The sequence below is a fragment of the Dryobates pubescens genome, chromosome 2 (assembly GCF_014839835.1).
Source record: "Dryobates pubescens isolate bDryPub1 chromosome 2, bDryPub1.pri, whole genome shotgun sequence".
NCBI classification, from domain to species: Eukaryota; Metazoa; Chordata; class Aves; order Piciformes; family Picidae; genus Dryobates; species Dryobates pubescens.
The window spans coordinates 18,125,456-18,139,908 of record NC_071613.1 but is presented as its reverse complement, the minus strand read 5'-3'; the positions used below and the strand labels follow the sequence as shown (position 1 = coordinate 18,139,908).

At 46.5% G+C, this 14,453-nt stretch overlaps 1 protein-coding gene across 3 annotated transcripts in view; it reads right to left on the bottom strand.

Annotated features, from left to right (window-relative positions):
- The window catches only part of MYO1B (myosin IB), a 147,216-nt gene that overhangs the window by 62,002 nt on the left and 70,761 nt on the right, over positions 1-14,453 (bottom strand). For all 3 annotated transcript variants that reach the window (XM_054171309.1, XM_054171315.1, XM_054171324.1), the window contains exons 5-6: positions 11,904-12,008; positions 7,543-7,589 (exon numbers count right to left, since the gene is read on the bottom strand). In XM_054171309.1, the coding sequence (XP_054027284.1) occupies positions 7,543-7,589; positions 11,904-12,008 (152 nt within the window). The remainder of the gene's footprint in view (positions 1-7,542; positions 7,590-11,903; positions 12,009-14,453) is intronic.

Here is a 14,453-nt window from a genome sequence, read left to right as displayed (position 1 = left end):
ACAGGGGGCTCACAAGACCTGACTATACTGCAAGCTGAGATAAGCCTGACCGGGAATGAATGGGGAAAGCATGACATAGTGACCAGATGCACCTTGCATTCTTGGCATTGACTTTCTGCGGGAGGGATGCTTCAAGGACTCTACGGGGCACAAGAGGGTGTTTGGGGTGGCAGCTGTGGAGACTGCAGGCAAAGAACAGCTGTCCATCATGCCCAAGCTGTCGGATGACCCCTCCATAGTGGGCAGCCATAAGGTGCAGGATTTGAAGTTACCTCTTGCCTCTCGCATAGTACATCGCAGGCAATACAGGACCAACAGAGACTCTCTGCACCCCATACACCAACTGATTCGATGACTGGAGAGCCAGGAGGTGATCAGCAAGGCTCACTCCCCCTTCAACAGCCTGATATGGCCAGTGCGGAAGGCAAATGGGGAATGGAGACTGACTGTGGACTACCGTGGCCTGAATGAAGTGACTCCTCTGATCAGGGCTGCCGTGCCGGACATGCTGGAGCTGCAGTACGAGCTGGAATCGAAGGCGGCCAAGTGGTATGCCACAATTGACATTGCTAATGCCTTTTTCTCCATTCCCATTGCAGAAGAGTGCAGGCCATAGTTTGCTTTCACCTGGAGGGGGGGTACAGTATCAATGGAATTGGTTGCCTCAGGGCTGGGTCCATAGCTCAACCATCTGCCATGAGATGATCCAGACTGCCTTAGAGAAAGGTGGAGCCCCTGAGCACCTGCAGTTCATCGATGACATCATTGTATGGGGTGAGACAGCAGAGGAAGTCTACCAGAAGGGTAAAAGTATAATCAATATCCTGCTGGAGGCTGGCTTTGCCATCAAGAGAAGTAAGGTAAAAGGGCCTGCAAGGGAGATCCAGTTCCTGGGTGGTCAATGGTAAGATGGCCGTCGCCACATCCCTCAGGAGGTGGTGAACAGGGTAGCCACTACGGTGCAGCCCACGAACAAAAAGGAGACACAGTCCTTTTTGGGGCTTGTGGGCTTCTGGAAAATGCACATTCCCGGGTACAGCCAAATTGTGAAGCCTCTCTTCCATGTAACAAGGAAGAGAAATGATTTTGTGTGGGGACCTGAGCAGCAGGTGGCATTCAACCAGATCAAACGAGAGGTGGTCCATGCTATGGCTCTGGGACCTGTTCGAACTGGGCCAGAGATCAAGAATGTGCTGTACACTGCGGCCAGTGAGAATGGTCCTACGTGGAGCTTGTGGCAGAAGGCCCCTGGTGAAGCCAGGGGCAGGCCCCTAGGTTTCTGGAGTTAAGGGGTACAAAGGCTCCGAGGCCAACTACACTGCGACAGAGAAGGAAATCCTCGCTGCCTATGAGGGTGTCCGGGCTGCCTCTGAGGTAATTGGGACTGAATCGCCTCTATTTCTAGCTCCAAGGCTTCCAGTCCTGACCTGGATGTTCAAAGGAAGAGGCTCAACCCCACACCATGCCACAGATGCTACCTGGAGTAAGTGGATGGCCCTGATAACTCAGCGAGCTCGGATGGGGAGCTTCGAATGCCCTGGCATAGTGGAAGTGATCACCAACTGGCCAGAGGGTGCTGACTTGGGAATGCCACCAGAGCAGACAGTGACCCGTGCTGAGGAGGCTCCCCCATACAATGATCTTCCTGATAACGAGAAGGGCTATGCTCTATTTACAGATGGGTCCTGCCGGCTTGTAGGCAGCAAGCGAAGATGGAAGGCAGCTGTCTGGAGCCCGACAAGGCAAGTGGCAGAAGCAAGGGATGGAGAAGGTGAATCCAGTCAGTACGCAGAGGTAAAAGCTGTCCAGCTGGCCCTGGATATAGCAGAACGAGAGAACTGGCCAGTGCTGTACCTCTACACTGACTCCTGGATGGTAGCCAATGCCTTGTGGGGGTGGCTGAAGGAATGGAGGAGGAATGGGTGGCAGAGAAAAGGGAAGCCTCTTTGGGCCGCTGACCTGTGGCAAGACATTGCTGCCCGCCTGGACAGGCTGCCAACCAAGGTACGGCACATCGATGAACACATCCCCAAGAGCAGAGCCACAGAGGAGCACGAGCACAACCACCAAGCAGACCTGGCTGCTAAAATCTCCCGAATAGACTTGGACTGGGAACACAAGGGCGAGCTGTTCTTAGCTCGCTGGGCCCATGACACTTCTGGCCACCAAGGGAGAGATGCCACATACTGGTGGGCTCGGGACAGATCCATGGACATCTCTATGGAGGCCATCTCACAGGTCATCCATGAGTGTGACATCTGTGCTGCCATCAAGCAGGCCAAGCGCATGAAGCCTCTGGTATTGGGGGAGATGGTCAAAATACAAGTACAGAGAGTCCTGGCAGATCAACTACATCACCCTGCCTCGGTCTCACAGCAGCAAGCAGTACACACTGACCATGGTGAAGGCAAGTACAGGGTGGCTGGAAACCTACCCAGTACCTCATGCCACTGCTCGCAACAGCATCCTGGGCCTAGAGAGACATGTCCTGTGGAGACACGGCACCCCTGGGAGGATTGAATCGGACAATGGAACCCACTTCAGGAACCATCTCATAAGGGACTGGGCAAAAGAACGTGGGATTGAGTGGATTTACCACATCCCATACCATGCACCAGCTGCAGGGAAGGTCGAGTGCTACAATGGCTTGCTAAAGACCACCCTAAAAGCCATGGGGGGTGGAACCTTCAGGAACTGGGAAAAGCACCTAGCTCAAGCCACTTGGTTAGTGAACAGCAGAGGATCCGTGAACCAAGCTGGTCCTGCCCAGTCTGACCTGCTGCAAACAGTGGATGGAGATGGAGTTCCTGTGATTGCTGAAAAGAACCTGCTGGGGAAGACAGTGTGGGTTTTCCCTGCTGCTGGTGGGGGCAAACCAACCCGAGGGGTGGTCTCAGCTGAGGGTCCTGGTCACACACACTGGGTTATGTTAGAAACTGGGGACATTCAGTGCATCCCACAGCAGAACGTGACTCTGGCTGAGAGGGGATGAACTCAGAGGAGGCAACACTCATCAATGTATTATAGTCATAATGTAAATAGTTACAAATTGTTCTAAGTTTCTCCCTCCTAGCTTAATACCGGCCTAGCATCCAGGACTCGACGTACACACTGCACACCAACCCAGAGAGCTCCTGCATCATCTCACCTCACCTGTTCCTGATGTCCTTACAGCATTGGACTATTCCTGATGTCCCTACAGCAACGGACTGTTCCTGATTTTTTAATTTCCCTTTCAAAGACAGACTGATTCCTGATTCTTTTCCACATGCCTGCCCAGTTCAAGCACACCTACACTGACCATCACCGGAGAGAGAGAGAGAGACTGCCCTGGGAGAGAGCAAGCCAGGATAAGGGACTTGCACCAAGGATTCAAATACCACGTGTCAGGATTGCATGAAGGGGCTATGGCAGGAGAGAGGGGTGGATTGTGGTGGGCTAACGCCCTTTTCTGAAAACAAAAAAAACGAAGCAGGGTGGAGGGCTTGCAGGTACTTTACCCTCCCTGCAGGGCGTTTTCCCCTAGGAAGCTGAGTCTGTTCCACTCCCCCCTCCCTGCCCAGCTAGGGTATAAAAAGCAGGACATCGTAGCTGTTGGCCCTCCTTTTGGCTCCTGCCTCTGCTGGATGAGAGCTGCTGCAGCTGCCCTCCTGCTCCTCAGCCACGTGGCCGGACCTGATCCTTCTCCCTGCTGCCTCTGCACCTCCTCAGAGAAAGACTGGTTTTGTATTATTCTTTCTTGTCCCCCTCCCATCCATCCTTGTTCCGTGCCCCTTGTGAACCTTTCCTTTTATTGTTATATATATATATATATATAGTTTAAAGAAAATTCTTCACCTCTCTACTTACAAGCCGACTCCAGATTATTGTTTAGTGGATTTGCTCCTTACCCTTTTTGTTTCCCTCTCTGTTTGGGGGGAGGAAGGGGGAGTAGGGGAATGATTCTCAGCCTTTCCCCCATCTGGGCTTTTAACTCCCAGCTAAGGCTCAAACCACTACACAGTGGCAGAAGAATTCATAGCCATGTGGAAGAAGAGGCCTGGAGCATCTCTGATGAGGAGAGACTGAGAGATCTAGGGCTGTTTAGCCTGGAGAAGAGCAGCCTGAGAGGGGTCATTCTGCCCCTGTACGCTGCACTGGTTAGGCCACACCTTGAGTACTGTGTCCAGTTCTGGGCCCCTCAGTTTAGGAAGGATGTTGACTTGCTGGAACATGTCCAGAGAAGGGCAACAAAGTTGGTGAGGGGCTTGGAACACAAGCCCTATGAGAAGAGATGAGGAGGGAGGGGTTGCTTAGCCTGGAGAGGAAGAGGGTCAGGGGGAGACCGTATTGCTCTCTACAACTACCTAAAGGGAGGTTGTGGACAGGCAGAGGTTGGGCTCTTCTCCCAGGCAACCAGCACCAGAACAAGAGGACACAGTCTCAAGCTGTGCCAGGGGAGGTTTAGGCTGGAGGTTAGGAAGAAATTCTACACAGAAAGGGTGATTACCCCTTGGAATGGGCTGCCTGGGGAGGTGGTGGAGTCACCATCACTGGAGGTATTTAGGAGGAGACTTGATAGGGTGCTTGGTTGCATGGTTTAGTTGATTAGCTGGGTTGGATAATAGGTTGGACATGATGATCTTTAAGGTCTCTTCCAACCTGGTTTATTCTATTCTGTTCTCAATGCTGATCAAGAACTAAAGGGTGAGGTCAAGAGGATGGGATCAGAATCTTTTCAGTGGTGCTCAGCAGCAAGACAAAGGGCAATGGGTACAAACTAGAACACCTAGTTTGTATTCTAGAAGTTCCACCTAAACTTGAGGAAAAACTTTGCTGTGAGGGTGCCACAGCCCTGGAGCAGGCTGCCTAGAGTGGCTGTGGAGTCTCCTGCTCTGGAGAGATTCTAAACCCACCTGGATGCACAGAATTGCAGAATGTTAGGGGTTGGAAGTGACCTCTAGAGATCATGAAGTCCAATCCAGCTTCTAAAGCAGGACCACCTAGGGCAGGTCAAACAGGAATGCATCCAGGTAGGTTTTGAAAGTCTCCAAAGAAGGTCTCTAACTGCATCCTCTTGGATTACAGGGGAACTATACTGCTCCCTCACTCCATCTGCCAGCTCAGGAGGCCAGTTATCTGGAAGACAACCTATCTTGCTATTAAAAATCAAGGCCTTTTCCTCACCTTTTGTTATAATACTCCCCTCCATGTCCACTAAGGAGTGGAGGTTGTCCTTGCCCCTCATTTTTCCATTAATATATTTATAAAAGCATTTTTGTTGTCCTTCACAGCAGAGGCCAGTCTAAGCTCTAAATGGGCTTTTGCCTCTCTAATTTTTTTCCTACATGACCTAGCAACATCCTTAAACATTTCATGGGTAACCTCTCCTTCCTTCCAAAGATGATATACCCTCTTTTTTCCCCTTAATACACTCAGAAGCTCATTGCCCACCCAGGCTGTCTGCCTTGGCATCTCCCGGCACATTAGTACAGCCTGTTCCTGCGCCTTCAAGATTCCTTTCTTGAAGTAGGTCCAGCTCTCCTGGACCCCTTTGTTTTTAAGGGTGGTTTCCCAAGGTATCTTTGGAGTTAGTTCCTTGAGTAACCTGAAGTCCGCCCTCCAGAAGGCCAGAGTGAAGGTTTTCTTGCTGCCCCTCTTAGCTTGATTGCATATCGAAAACTCAATTATTTCATGGTCACTGGACCCCAGACAGCCTCCAACCCCCACATCTCCCACCAGCCCTTCTCCATTTGTAAAAAGAAGGTCAAGCAAAGCCTTATCCCTGGTAGGCTAACACAGCAGCTGTGATAAGAAGCTATCCTCCATACACTCTAAAAACCTTCTAGACTGCCTCCTCTCTGCTGTGTTAAGTTCCCTGCAGGTATCAGGCAGGTTAAAGTCACCCATAAGAACAAGGTCTGGTGATCTTGAGACAGCCTTTACCTGCCTGTAAAATAATGAATCAACCTCTTCATTCTGGTTGGGTGGTCTGTAACATACTCCAACCAGGATGTCAGCCTTGTTGGCCTTCCCTCTAATTCTCACCCACAGGGACTCAACCTGATCATCCTTAATCTCTAGTTCCATGGTGTCTAGAGCCTCCCTGATGTACAGGGCCACCCCTCCACCCCTTCTCCCTCACCTGTCTCTCCTGAAGAGCCTGTAGCCATCAATTACAGTGCTCCAGTCATGTGAATCATCCCACCACATTTCTGTGATGGCAACTACATCATAACTTTCCTGCTGCAACAAGGCTTCCAGCTCCTCTTGTTTGTTACCCATGCAGCATGCGTTAGTGTACATGCACTGCAGCTGGGCTGCTGGTTTCACCCCTGACTCCAGCTTACCACCCCAGACTGGTTTCAGCCCCTTCCCCTTCAAATCTAGTTTAAAGCCCTGTCAATGAGACCTGCCAACTCCCTTCCTAGAACCCTTTTCCCTCTGTGGGATAGGCTGTTCTCATGTGCTAGGATCTTCCTCCCCCTCTGGGACAGATATGCTCCATGCTAGTGGACCCAGTGCCATAGCAAGTTCCCCAAGACTGAAAACCCCAAAATTCTGTTGGTGGCACACACAACTGAACAAACCACAAAGTTGCATTCACTCTTGCGATATTAGCAGGGGAAACTATGATGAGTACAACAAGTTCTCACACTTATGAATCTCCTTCCAAATCTAGCTTCAACTAATTTTTTTTGTTTTTTTTTTTCACCTTTGGCTCAAATTCAATCAGTTGATTATAAAGAACATAAGCAAAAGAAGTAACATTGCCAATGTTTATATCAAAACTAAAGCCGTAAACACAGTTGGAAACATCATGGAAAGAAAAATGAGAAACTGAAGTAGCAATTTAAACAAAAAACCCCAAGCACCATAAATGTATTCATATGGATGGAAAAGCAGATCACGAAGAAAGAGCGACTTGCTAAAACAGCCCAGTTGCCAGGCACATGGTTGCTGACATTAAAGCCACCAGTGCCAGAATATTAAAGAATCCAGCTGTGCTGTAATTATGTTTCCATCCGGTCACAGACTGTCACATCCTCTTTTTTTTTTGCTCCCCCCACCCTTTTTTCCCCCCCTTTTTTTCCTTCTTTTTAGCCTTTCCTTTGATTCCCAGTAGAACTGTATGCCCACATCTGAAACCAGCAAGATTTCTGAAGAGGAGGTGAAACCTTTTTAAGGAATAATAATAATAATGCATGGCTGCCATGCTAGGGAACGAAAAACACATACAAAATGAAAGCATTGAACAAGCTGCCCCCAGGGAGATGTTAAAAAAAACATGGAGATATAGCACTTCAAGACATGGTTTAATGTCTATGGTAGTGCTGGGTTGACTTGATGACATTAGAGGTCTTTTCCAACCTTAATGATTCTATGATCTTGTCTGCTACTATCTCCAAACACCGCAGCCCTCAGATAACTACAAGAAAGTTCTCTCTCCAAACTGTTCATTCCCTCCTTAGAGGTTCCTTGATGAGTAAAGTAGAAACAGGCAACAACATGACACATTCCACTAAAAGAAACTCAAATCCAGTCTTGAAGGAAAATACTTACAAATCTAGAGGAGTTGTCATTCCTCACGGTTTTGGCATTTCCAAAAGCTGCAGAAAGAGGAAAAAACAAATAAGGAGACCAAATCTACCAAAATTAAAAACATTTCACTGCTAAAACATCGATGACTTTGTTTATATATTAAAGAATCATAGACTTCTGAGAAACAATACCCTGCTTATTACTTGGGTACCAGTCATTTGGCACAGACTGAGCAGGGCAGACACAAGCAGAAAACACCTACGAAAGTCCAAAGAAGTTCTGCCTCAATGGTTTGTTTAAAAGGTGGAATTAAAACCAGACAAAACGGCACCCAGATTGAGCATATATCCATGGTGGTTTGAATCATCACATTTAAAATCACTTCAAACACAGGAAACACTTCTTTCTCTTCAATTCCCAGAAAGAACTTAATCTTACTTCCCAGAACTTAAGATGGTAAAATGAGGCCAGAGCTGAGGAAATTACAGAACACTCAAAAATGGTTTGCATGGGACAGTTGAATCCATGCTTTGATTTATTTACACCATTCCAGCTTCAACTGAATAATAATCATCTGAAATAAGTCTGATTTACAGCAAAGTTTAACAGACTCTCTTCAGCTTGACCTAAATCAGCATTTGGAATAGTTTGGTTTTCGTTTCTTCAGCTCAAGTTTTCTGACAATGAAAGTTCTCCAAGAAAGGTCTTCCCAGGTCTGCATTAAGATGGGCAGCCACCGCCTTAGAACACAGGCAGGACAGGAATTCAGAGTGGAGGACAACCCAAGCTCTAAACATCACACATTGTCAATGCACACCAAGTCAAAGGGGAGCAGCTGCTCCGTTATTAAGCATAGCGCTGCCACTGCAACAGCAGACTTTATTTATCCTAGGATTTATTTATATAGCCTATATATTTCCAAAGATCAAGTCAACTCAATGTTTTTTCAGACAGAAATAAATACATGCTTTTAGGCTTCCACAAACTTGCACGAGTAGCCTTATTCTTGATCAAAGAACTGAAGCCAAAAGTTTGTTGCTCCTGAAGGACAAGGGTAAGTGAAATAATTGTTTTGAAAATCTTTATGCCCTGCAATAAATAATCTTTTCAACAACCAGATCTGAGCTGCATTTTCTTAAGCACAGCTCTGAACAGTGGAGTCATTCATAACGGCATGGAGTCAAGCACAAATGTTCCATTATAAAGCACGAGACGCATTACTCAGTTTTCCCTTAAGTTCATTGTTTCAGAAAGTTAATTTACAGTAGCAACTGGAGTTAAAAAAATAAAATAATCACAGAAGATAAATTATATGCAACATTGGGGTGATTTTCTTGCACTGCAGCTTGACTGAAACAGAACACCACCATAATAAAACAACAAAACAAAACAAACTCCACCAAAAGCCAACTAACCACAAATGCTTAATTTCTGTCTAAAATGTATAGAAAGCAGCCAGACTTGCTCAGCAGCCTTGTAGAATAATCCAGTGTCCTACCAAAGCTAAATAGGCAGTGACCAGAGCATCAGGACAATTAATACCTTCAATACCTTAAAATGATAAGGAACTGTTAGGTAAGCCTACTCTATTCATAGAATCATAGACCCATAGAATGGTTTGGGTTGGAAGGGACCTCCAAAGGTCATCCAGACCAAACCCCCTGCAGCAAGCAGGGACATCCTCCACTAGAGCTAGTTGCTCACAGCCTTGTTGAGCCTCATCTTGAGTATGTCCTGGGCAACCTGTTGCAGTATTCCACCACCCTCATGGTAAAGAACTTGTTCCCAACATCCAATCTAAACCTTCTCTAATTTCAAACAATTGCCCCTGGTCCTATCACTGCAGGCCTTTGTAAACAGTCCCTCGGCAGCCTTCTTGCAGGCCCCCTTCAGGTACCGGAAGGCTGTTATTAGGTTTCCCCAGAGCCTTCTCTTCCCCAGGCTGAACAACTCCAGATCTCTCAGCCTGTCCTAGAAGGAGATGAGCTCCAGCCCCCTGATCATTTTTGTGGCCCTCCTCTGGACCCATCCCATTCATCCTGCATTAAAACAAAGATTCACAAACCAGTAAGAAATCCAACATGTTTGGCCATCCCTGGGGAAAAGTCCAACTTCGGCAAGAAAACCCTTTGTACTTCCCATACTGTCTTTGCCTACATCTGAAATCTGCCTTCCAGAACAGTGACAAAAGCAACACAGCTCTTTTCTCTGAATCCAAACCAATGGAAGGTTGAAATCCTACCATTTAGCTTTAAATGGAACATGCCTGATGAAGAAAGAAAGGCTTATCAAGCTTTTTTATTATTCTTCAATTTTAACATCATACTCAATCACAGAATGATAGGGGTTGGAAGGGACCTCTGGAGATCATCTAGTCCAACCCCTCTGCCAGAGCAGGTTGCACAGGATAGTGTCCAGGTGGGGTTGGAATGACTCCAGAGTCATTCCAGAGTCTCTGCAGCCTGCTCAAGTGCTCCAACAACAACTTAAAGAAGTTCCTCATCATGTTTAGATGGAACTTCCTATGTTCAAGGTTGCACCAGTTAACTCTTGTCCTGTCACTGGGCACCACAGAAAAAAGACTGGCCCCATTCTTCTGACACACACCCTATAAGTATTTGTAAGCATTGGTAAGATCCCCTCTCAGACTTCTCTAGCCTAAAAAACCCCAAGCTTCTCAGCCTTTCTTCATAGGAGAGATGCCCTAGGCCCCTAATCATCTTTGCAGCTCTTTGCTGTAACCTCTCAAACAGTTCCCTGCCCTTTAATGGGGAAGCCCAGAACTGGACCCAGTACTTCAAATAAGGCCTCACCAAGGCAGAGTAGAGGGGAAGGAGAACCTCCCTCAGCCTGCTGACCACACTCTACTTGATTAACATTCTGTCCTTTTGTTACAATTTTTAATGACCATCTTTTACCCATCCATTTCCCCCCTGCCCAATTTTGCATTCACAGAATCCCAGTACGGTGGGAGCTAGAGTTCATCTATTGCAAGACCCTGATAAAACAGGGTCACCCACAGCAGGTTACTCAGGATTGCAATGTCCAGGTGGGTTTGGAACCTCTCCAGAAAAAGAGACTCCACAACCTCTCTGGGCAACCTCAGGACTCTGGCACCCTCAGAGAAAAGGAATTTTTCCTCATCTTTAGGTGGAACCTCCTGCATTCCAGTTCATGCCTATTGCCCCTTGTCCTAACCCCCTGACACCTGCCCTTTAGACATTCCCTTCTCTTCCATTAATTTTTCCCCACAGTTCCCACTTGCAGAGTGCTCCTTATAGACTCCAAATCATCACACAGAGATAGCTGGGCAATAAATAAACTGTTGACACTCAACAGTCCCACAAACACTGTGCATCATCTGACTATAGTGCAAAACTATTGTACAGCCCTCATGAGGATTTCTCTCAACCCCATAACATCTTCCAGAACTGTGGGAAAGGATGAGCCATGAATCAACAAAAAGGCTAATGCTAAGCAAGGCATTTCTGAAGGCGATTACTAGACAATGGGACAAGACTGCAAGCTTTGAGGATCATATATCCTACATCCAGGAAAAATGGAATCTCCTGGCAGCAAATACCTTTAAATTAAAATGACTAATTAAAAAATGAGAAGTCTTCCATGCTAGAGCAGGAAAGGCAGTTGTCAGGAAGCCAGGGCAACCCGGGGAACAATAAGTCTCAGGGAACAACAGGCATGATGTGAATTAGCTTTGGTTTCCCCAAGATCTGTTTCTTTACTCTTTTTTTCCTTTTTCTCCCCTAAAAGAAAAATAATGCTTTATGGAGCTTGTTTGTTTACTAGAGACTATAATAATATAATCTGGAAGGAAATGAATCAGAGCAGCTGGAGTGAAATTAAGTCTTTTGATACAGCCAAGCATCATCAAGGCAGGGTTAAGAAAGGGTACACCCTCAGGGAATAGTGGGAGGAGGCTGGGAAACATGACCTAACTTCCCAAGCTCTCTTTCCAAGAGGGAGACAGTTTTCTTCTCAAGAAAATCTTCCTAATTGATTAAAATCTTGTAGCTGTCTTCACAGAAAGCATCTGGATATTAGAAGTGTTTCCTTCCCAAAAGGGTCATCAAAGCCTGGATCAGGCTCTCCAGGGCAGCAGTGGAGTCACCAACCCTGGAAGGACTTAAAAGACTTATAGATGTGCTGAGGGACATGATTTAGTGATGACCTGGCAGCGTTGGGCTAACAGTGGGACTTGATGACCATAAAGGTCTCTCCAAACAAAATGATTCTGAGATGCCCTATGGGTTTGGACACCAAGTAACAACAAACCCACAGACAAGCGCTTTCCAAGTCAGCACATCAGGAAAACTGATACACCTAGAGGCAATACATTTACACACATTCTATGAGATTCTTACCTTCAAGAACTGGATTTGACTGCAAAAGCTGTTCTTTTACTTGATTGACCTCTGCACCTTTTCCACACACAGCAGCAACATATGACATGACAAGTTTGCTTGCCTCTGGGGAAGGAGACAAGAAAAAAACCCAAACAGTGGTAAGTATTGGCAAATAGGCAATGAAATTATGGTCAGATGTGATCTCCATTGCATCTTCAGCCTGCCAGGCAGGAACTGTAGGCACATTTTACTTCAGTTTTCTTCTACATTATTGTATCACCTGGAAATGAGGAAGAAGCTCATCCTACTATGAGACCCACACAATTATGTAGCAGCTCTTCATACTTAACTACTGAGATCCCTAAAGAAGCATCAGTGGATATGGTACATTACCTGCTGCTTTTTAGTTTAGCCTTCTATTTAGCAGCCACTAAGTAAAGAACGTTATCCCTAGCTGACACATTGGAAATGTTTTAATCTAGCCTGGAAAAATAAGTCCAAGCAGTTTGAGGACACAAAATGCAATCAGTTTGTATCAGAAGATAGATAATCCAAGTGTAAACATTCAATGCTATATGCCTGCAAACCACAGATTCATAGAACGGGACCTGCAAGATATCTCATTCCAACCCCACTGCCATGGGCAGGGACACCTTCCACCAGACCAGGTGCTCAAGGCCTCATCCAACCTGGTTTTGAACACATCCAGGGAGGAGTCAGTCACAACCTCCCTGGACAACCTGTTCCAGTGTCTCAGCACCCTCATTGTAAAGAATTTCTTCCTCATCTCCAGGCTAAATCTGCCCTCTTCAGGCTTCAATTCATTCCCTCTTGTCCTAGCACTACAACCCCTTGCAAAAAGTCCCTCCCCAGCTTTCTTGTAGGTCCCTTCAGGTACTGGAAAGCTGCTCTAAGGTCTCCCCAGAGCCTTCTCTTCTTCAGGCTGAACAACCCCAACTGTCTCAGCCTGTCCCCACAGGGAAGCTGCTCCAGCCCTCTGATGATCTTCATGGCCCTCCTCTGGATCTGCTCCATCATTTCCATTTCCCGCTTATGCCAGGGGCACCACAGCTGGACACAGTACTTCATATGGGGTCTCACAAGAGCAGAGCAGAAGGGCAGAACCACCTCCCTTGTCCTGCTGCTCACACTGCTTTTGACGCAGCTCAGCATACAATTGGCCTCTGGGCTGCAAGGGACCATTGCTGGCTCACGTTGAATTTTTCATCAACTGATACCCCCAATTACAACTCTAAAGCAGACTGTGAGTAATGAGTAATTGCAATTCAGCATCACAGAACATTATGCAGTCTGTTTCAAAGCAGAACAAATTGAGAAAGCATTAAAAATTCATTTAAACAAACCTCCAAACTGAATTTGAAAGTAGGAACGTTTAACAAAGCCTGGAACACCTCAAAGGTAGGTTCATTTGTGTGTGTAAATAATCCATACACAGAGAGATACAAATATTAAATAATCCATCCAGCTCTCCTGATTTTGCTGGTCAAGGCAGTCAAGCAAGGATTGTTTATAAACAGAGCTTGTGATGTTTGGTATGATGCAGGATATTGAAATTTGAGGCAGTATCAGTTGATAAACAATTTAGTTATTAGCAGGCGGAACACCTATCAACACAGCAGGCATGAAAGAACCCAGGACTTGTTCTTCAGAGATCTCTTACAAATTTAAGGGTTTCATTTCAGGAAAGAACTGACAAACTGATTTTTTTTTTTTCCTATTTAATTGAGTTTGTTTCCTAATATTAAATTACTAACCCATATGGCAGAGAAAACTGAGCAAGCCTGCAAGGCAAGGAGAAAGCAAGGAGCAAGTGATAGGTGTGTCTCTAAGGCTCTCCATCTCCTTTCATCACACCTTGAACCTAGCTCTCATTTGACAGAATCTGTTCCCATCACAGCTTGGAATCACCAATTTGATATGAAATATGTCCTAAAACAGCCAGCACCTTTAAGTAGAATACTCAGTCACTGAGAGAAGGAAGCAGTGAGGCAGAAAATAAGGTATTATAAACCAGGAGACAAGTGGTGTCCCTCAGGAGTCAGTACTGGACCAGTGCTGTTTAACATCTTTGTCAGTGACATGGACAGCAGGATTGAGGCACCCTCAGGAAGTTTGTGGGTGACATCAAGCTGTATGGCCTAGTTGACACACTGGAGGGAAGGGATCTATTAACAGGGACTTGGACAGGCTGGAGAGGTGGATCCAAACCAAACACATCCAAGTTCAACAACGCCAAGTGCAAGGCTCTGTACCTGGGTTGGGGCAACTGTGAGCACAAATATGGACTGGGTGAGGAGTGGCTTGACAGCAGTCTCAAACAGAAAGACTTGGAGGTGTCAGCTGATGAAAAACTCAGTGTAAGCCAGCAATGGGCACCAGCAGCTCAGAAGGCAGCTGTGTGTTGGGCTGCATCAAAAGCAGTGTGACCAGCAGGACAAGGGAGGCAATTCTACCCCTCCGTTCAGCTCTTGTGAGACACCACATGGAATACTGTGTCCAGCTGTGTTGCCCCTAGCATAAGAGGGATATTGAACTGCTGGAGCAGGT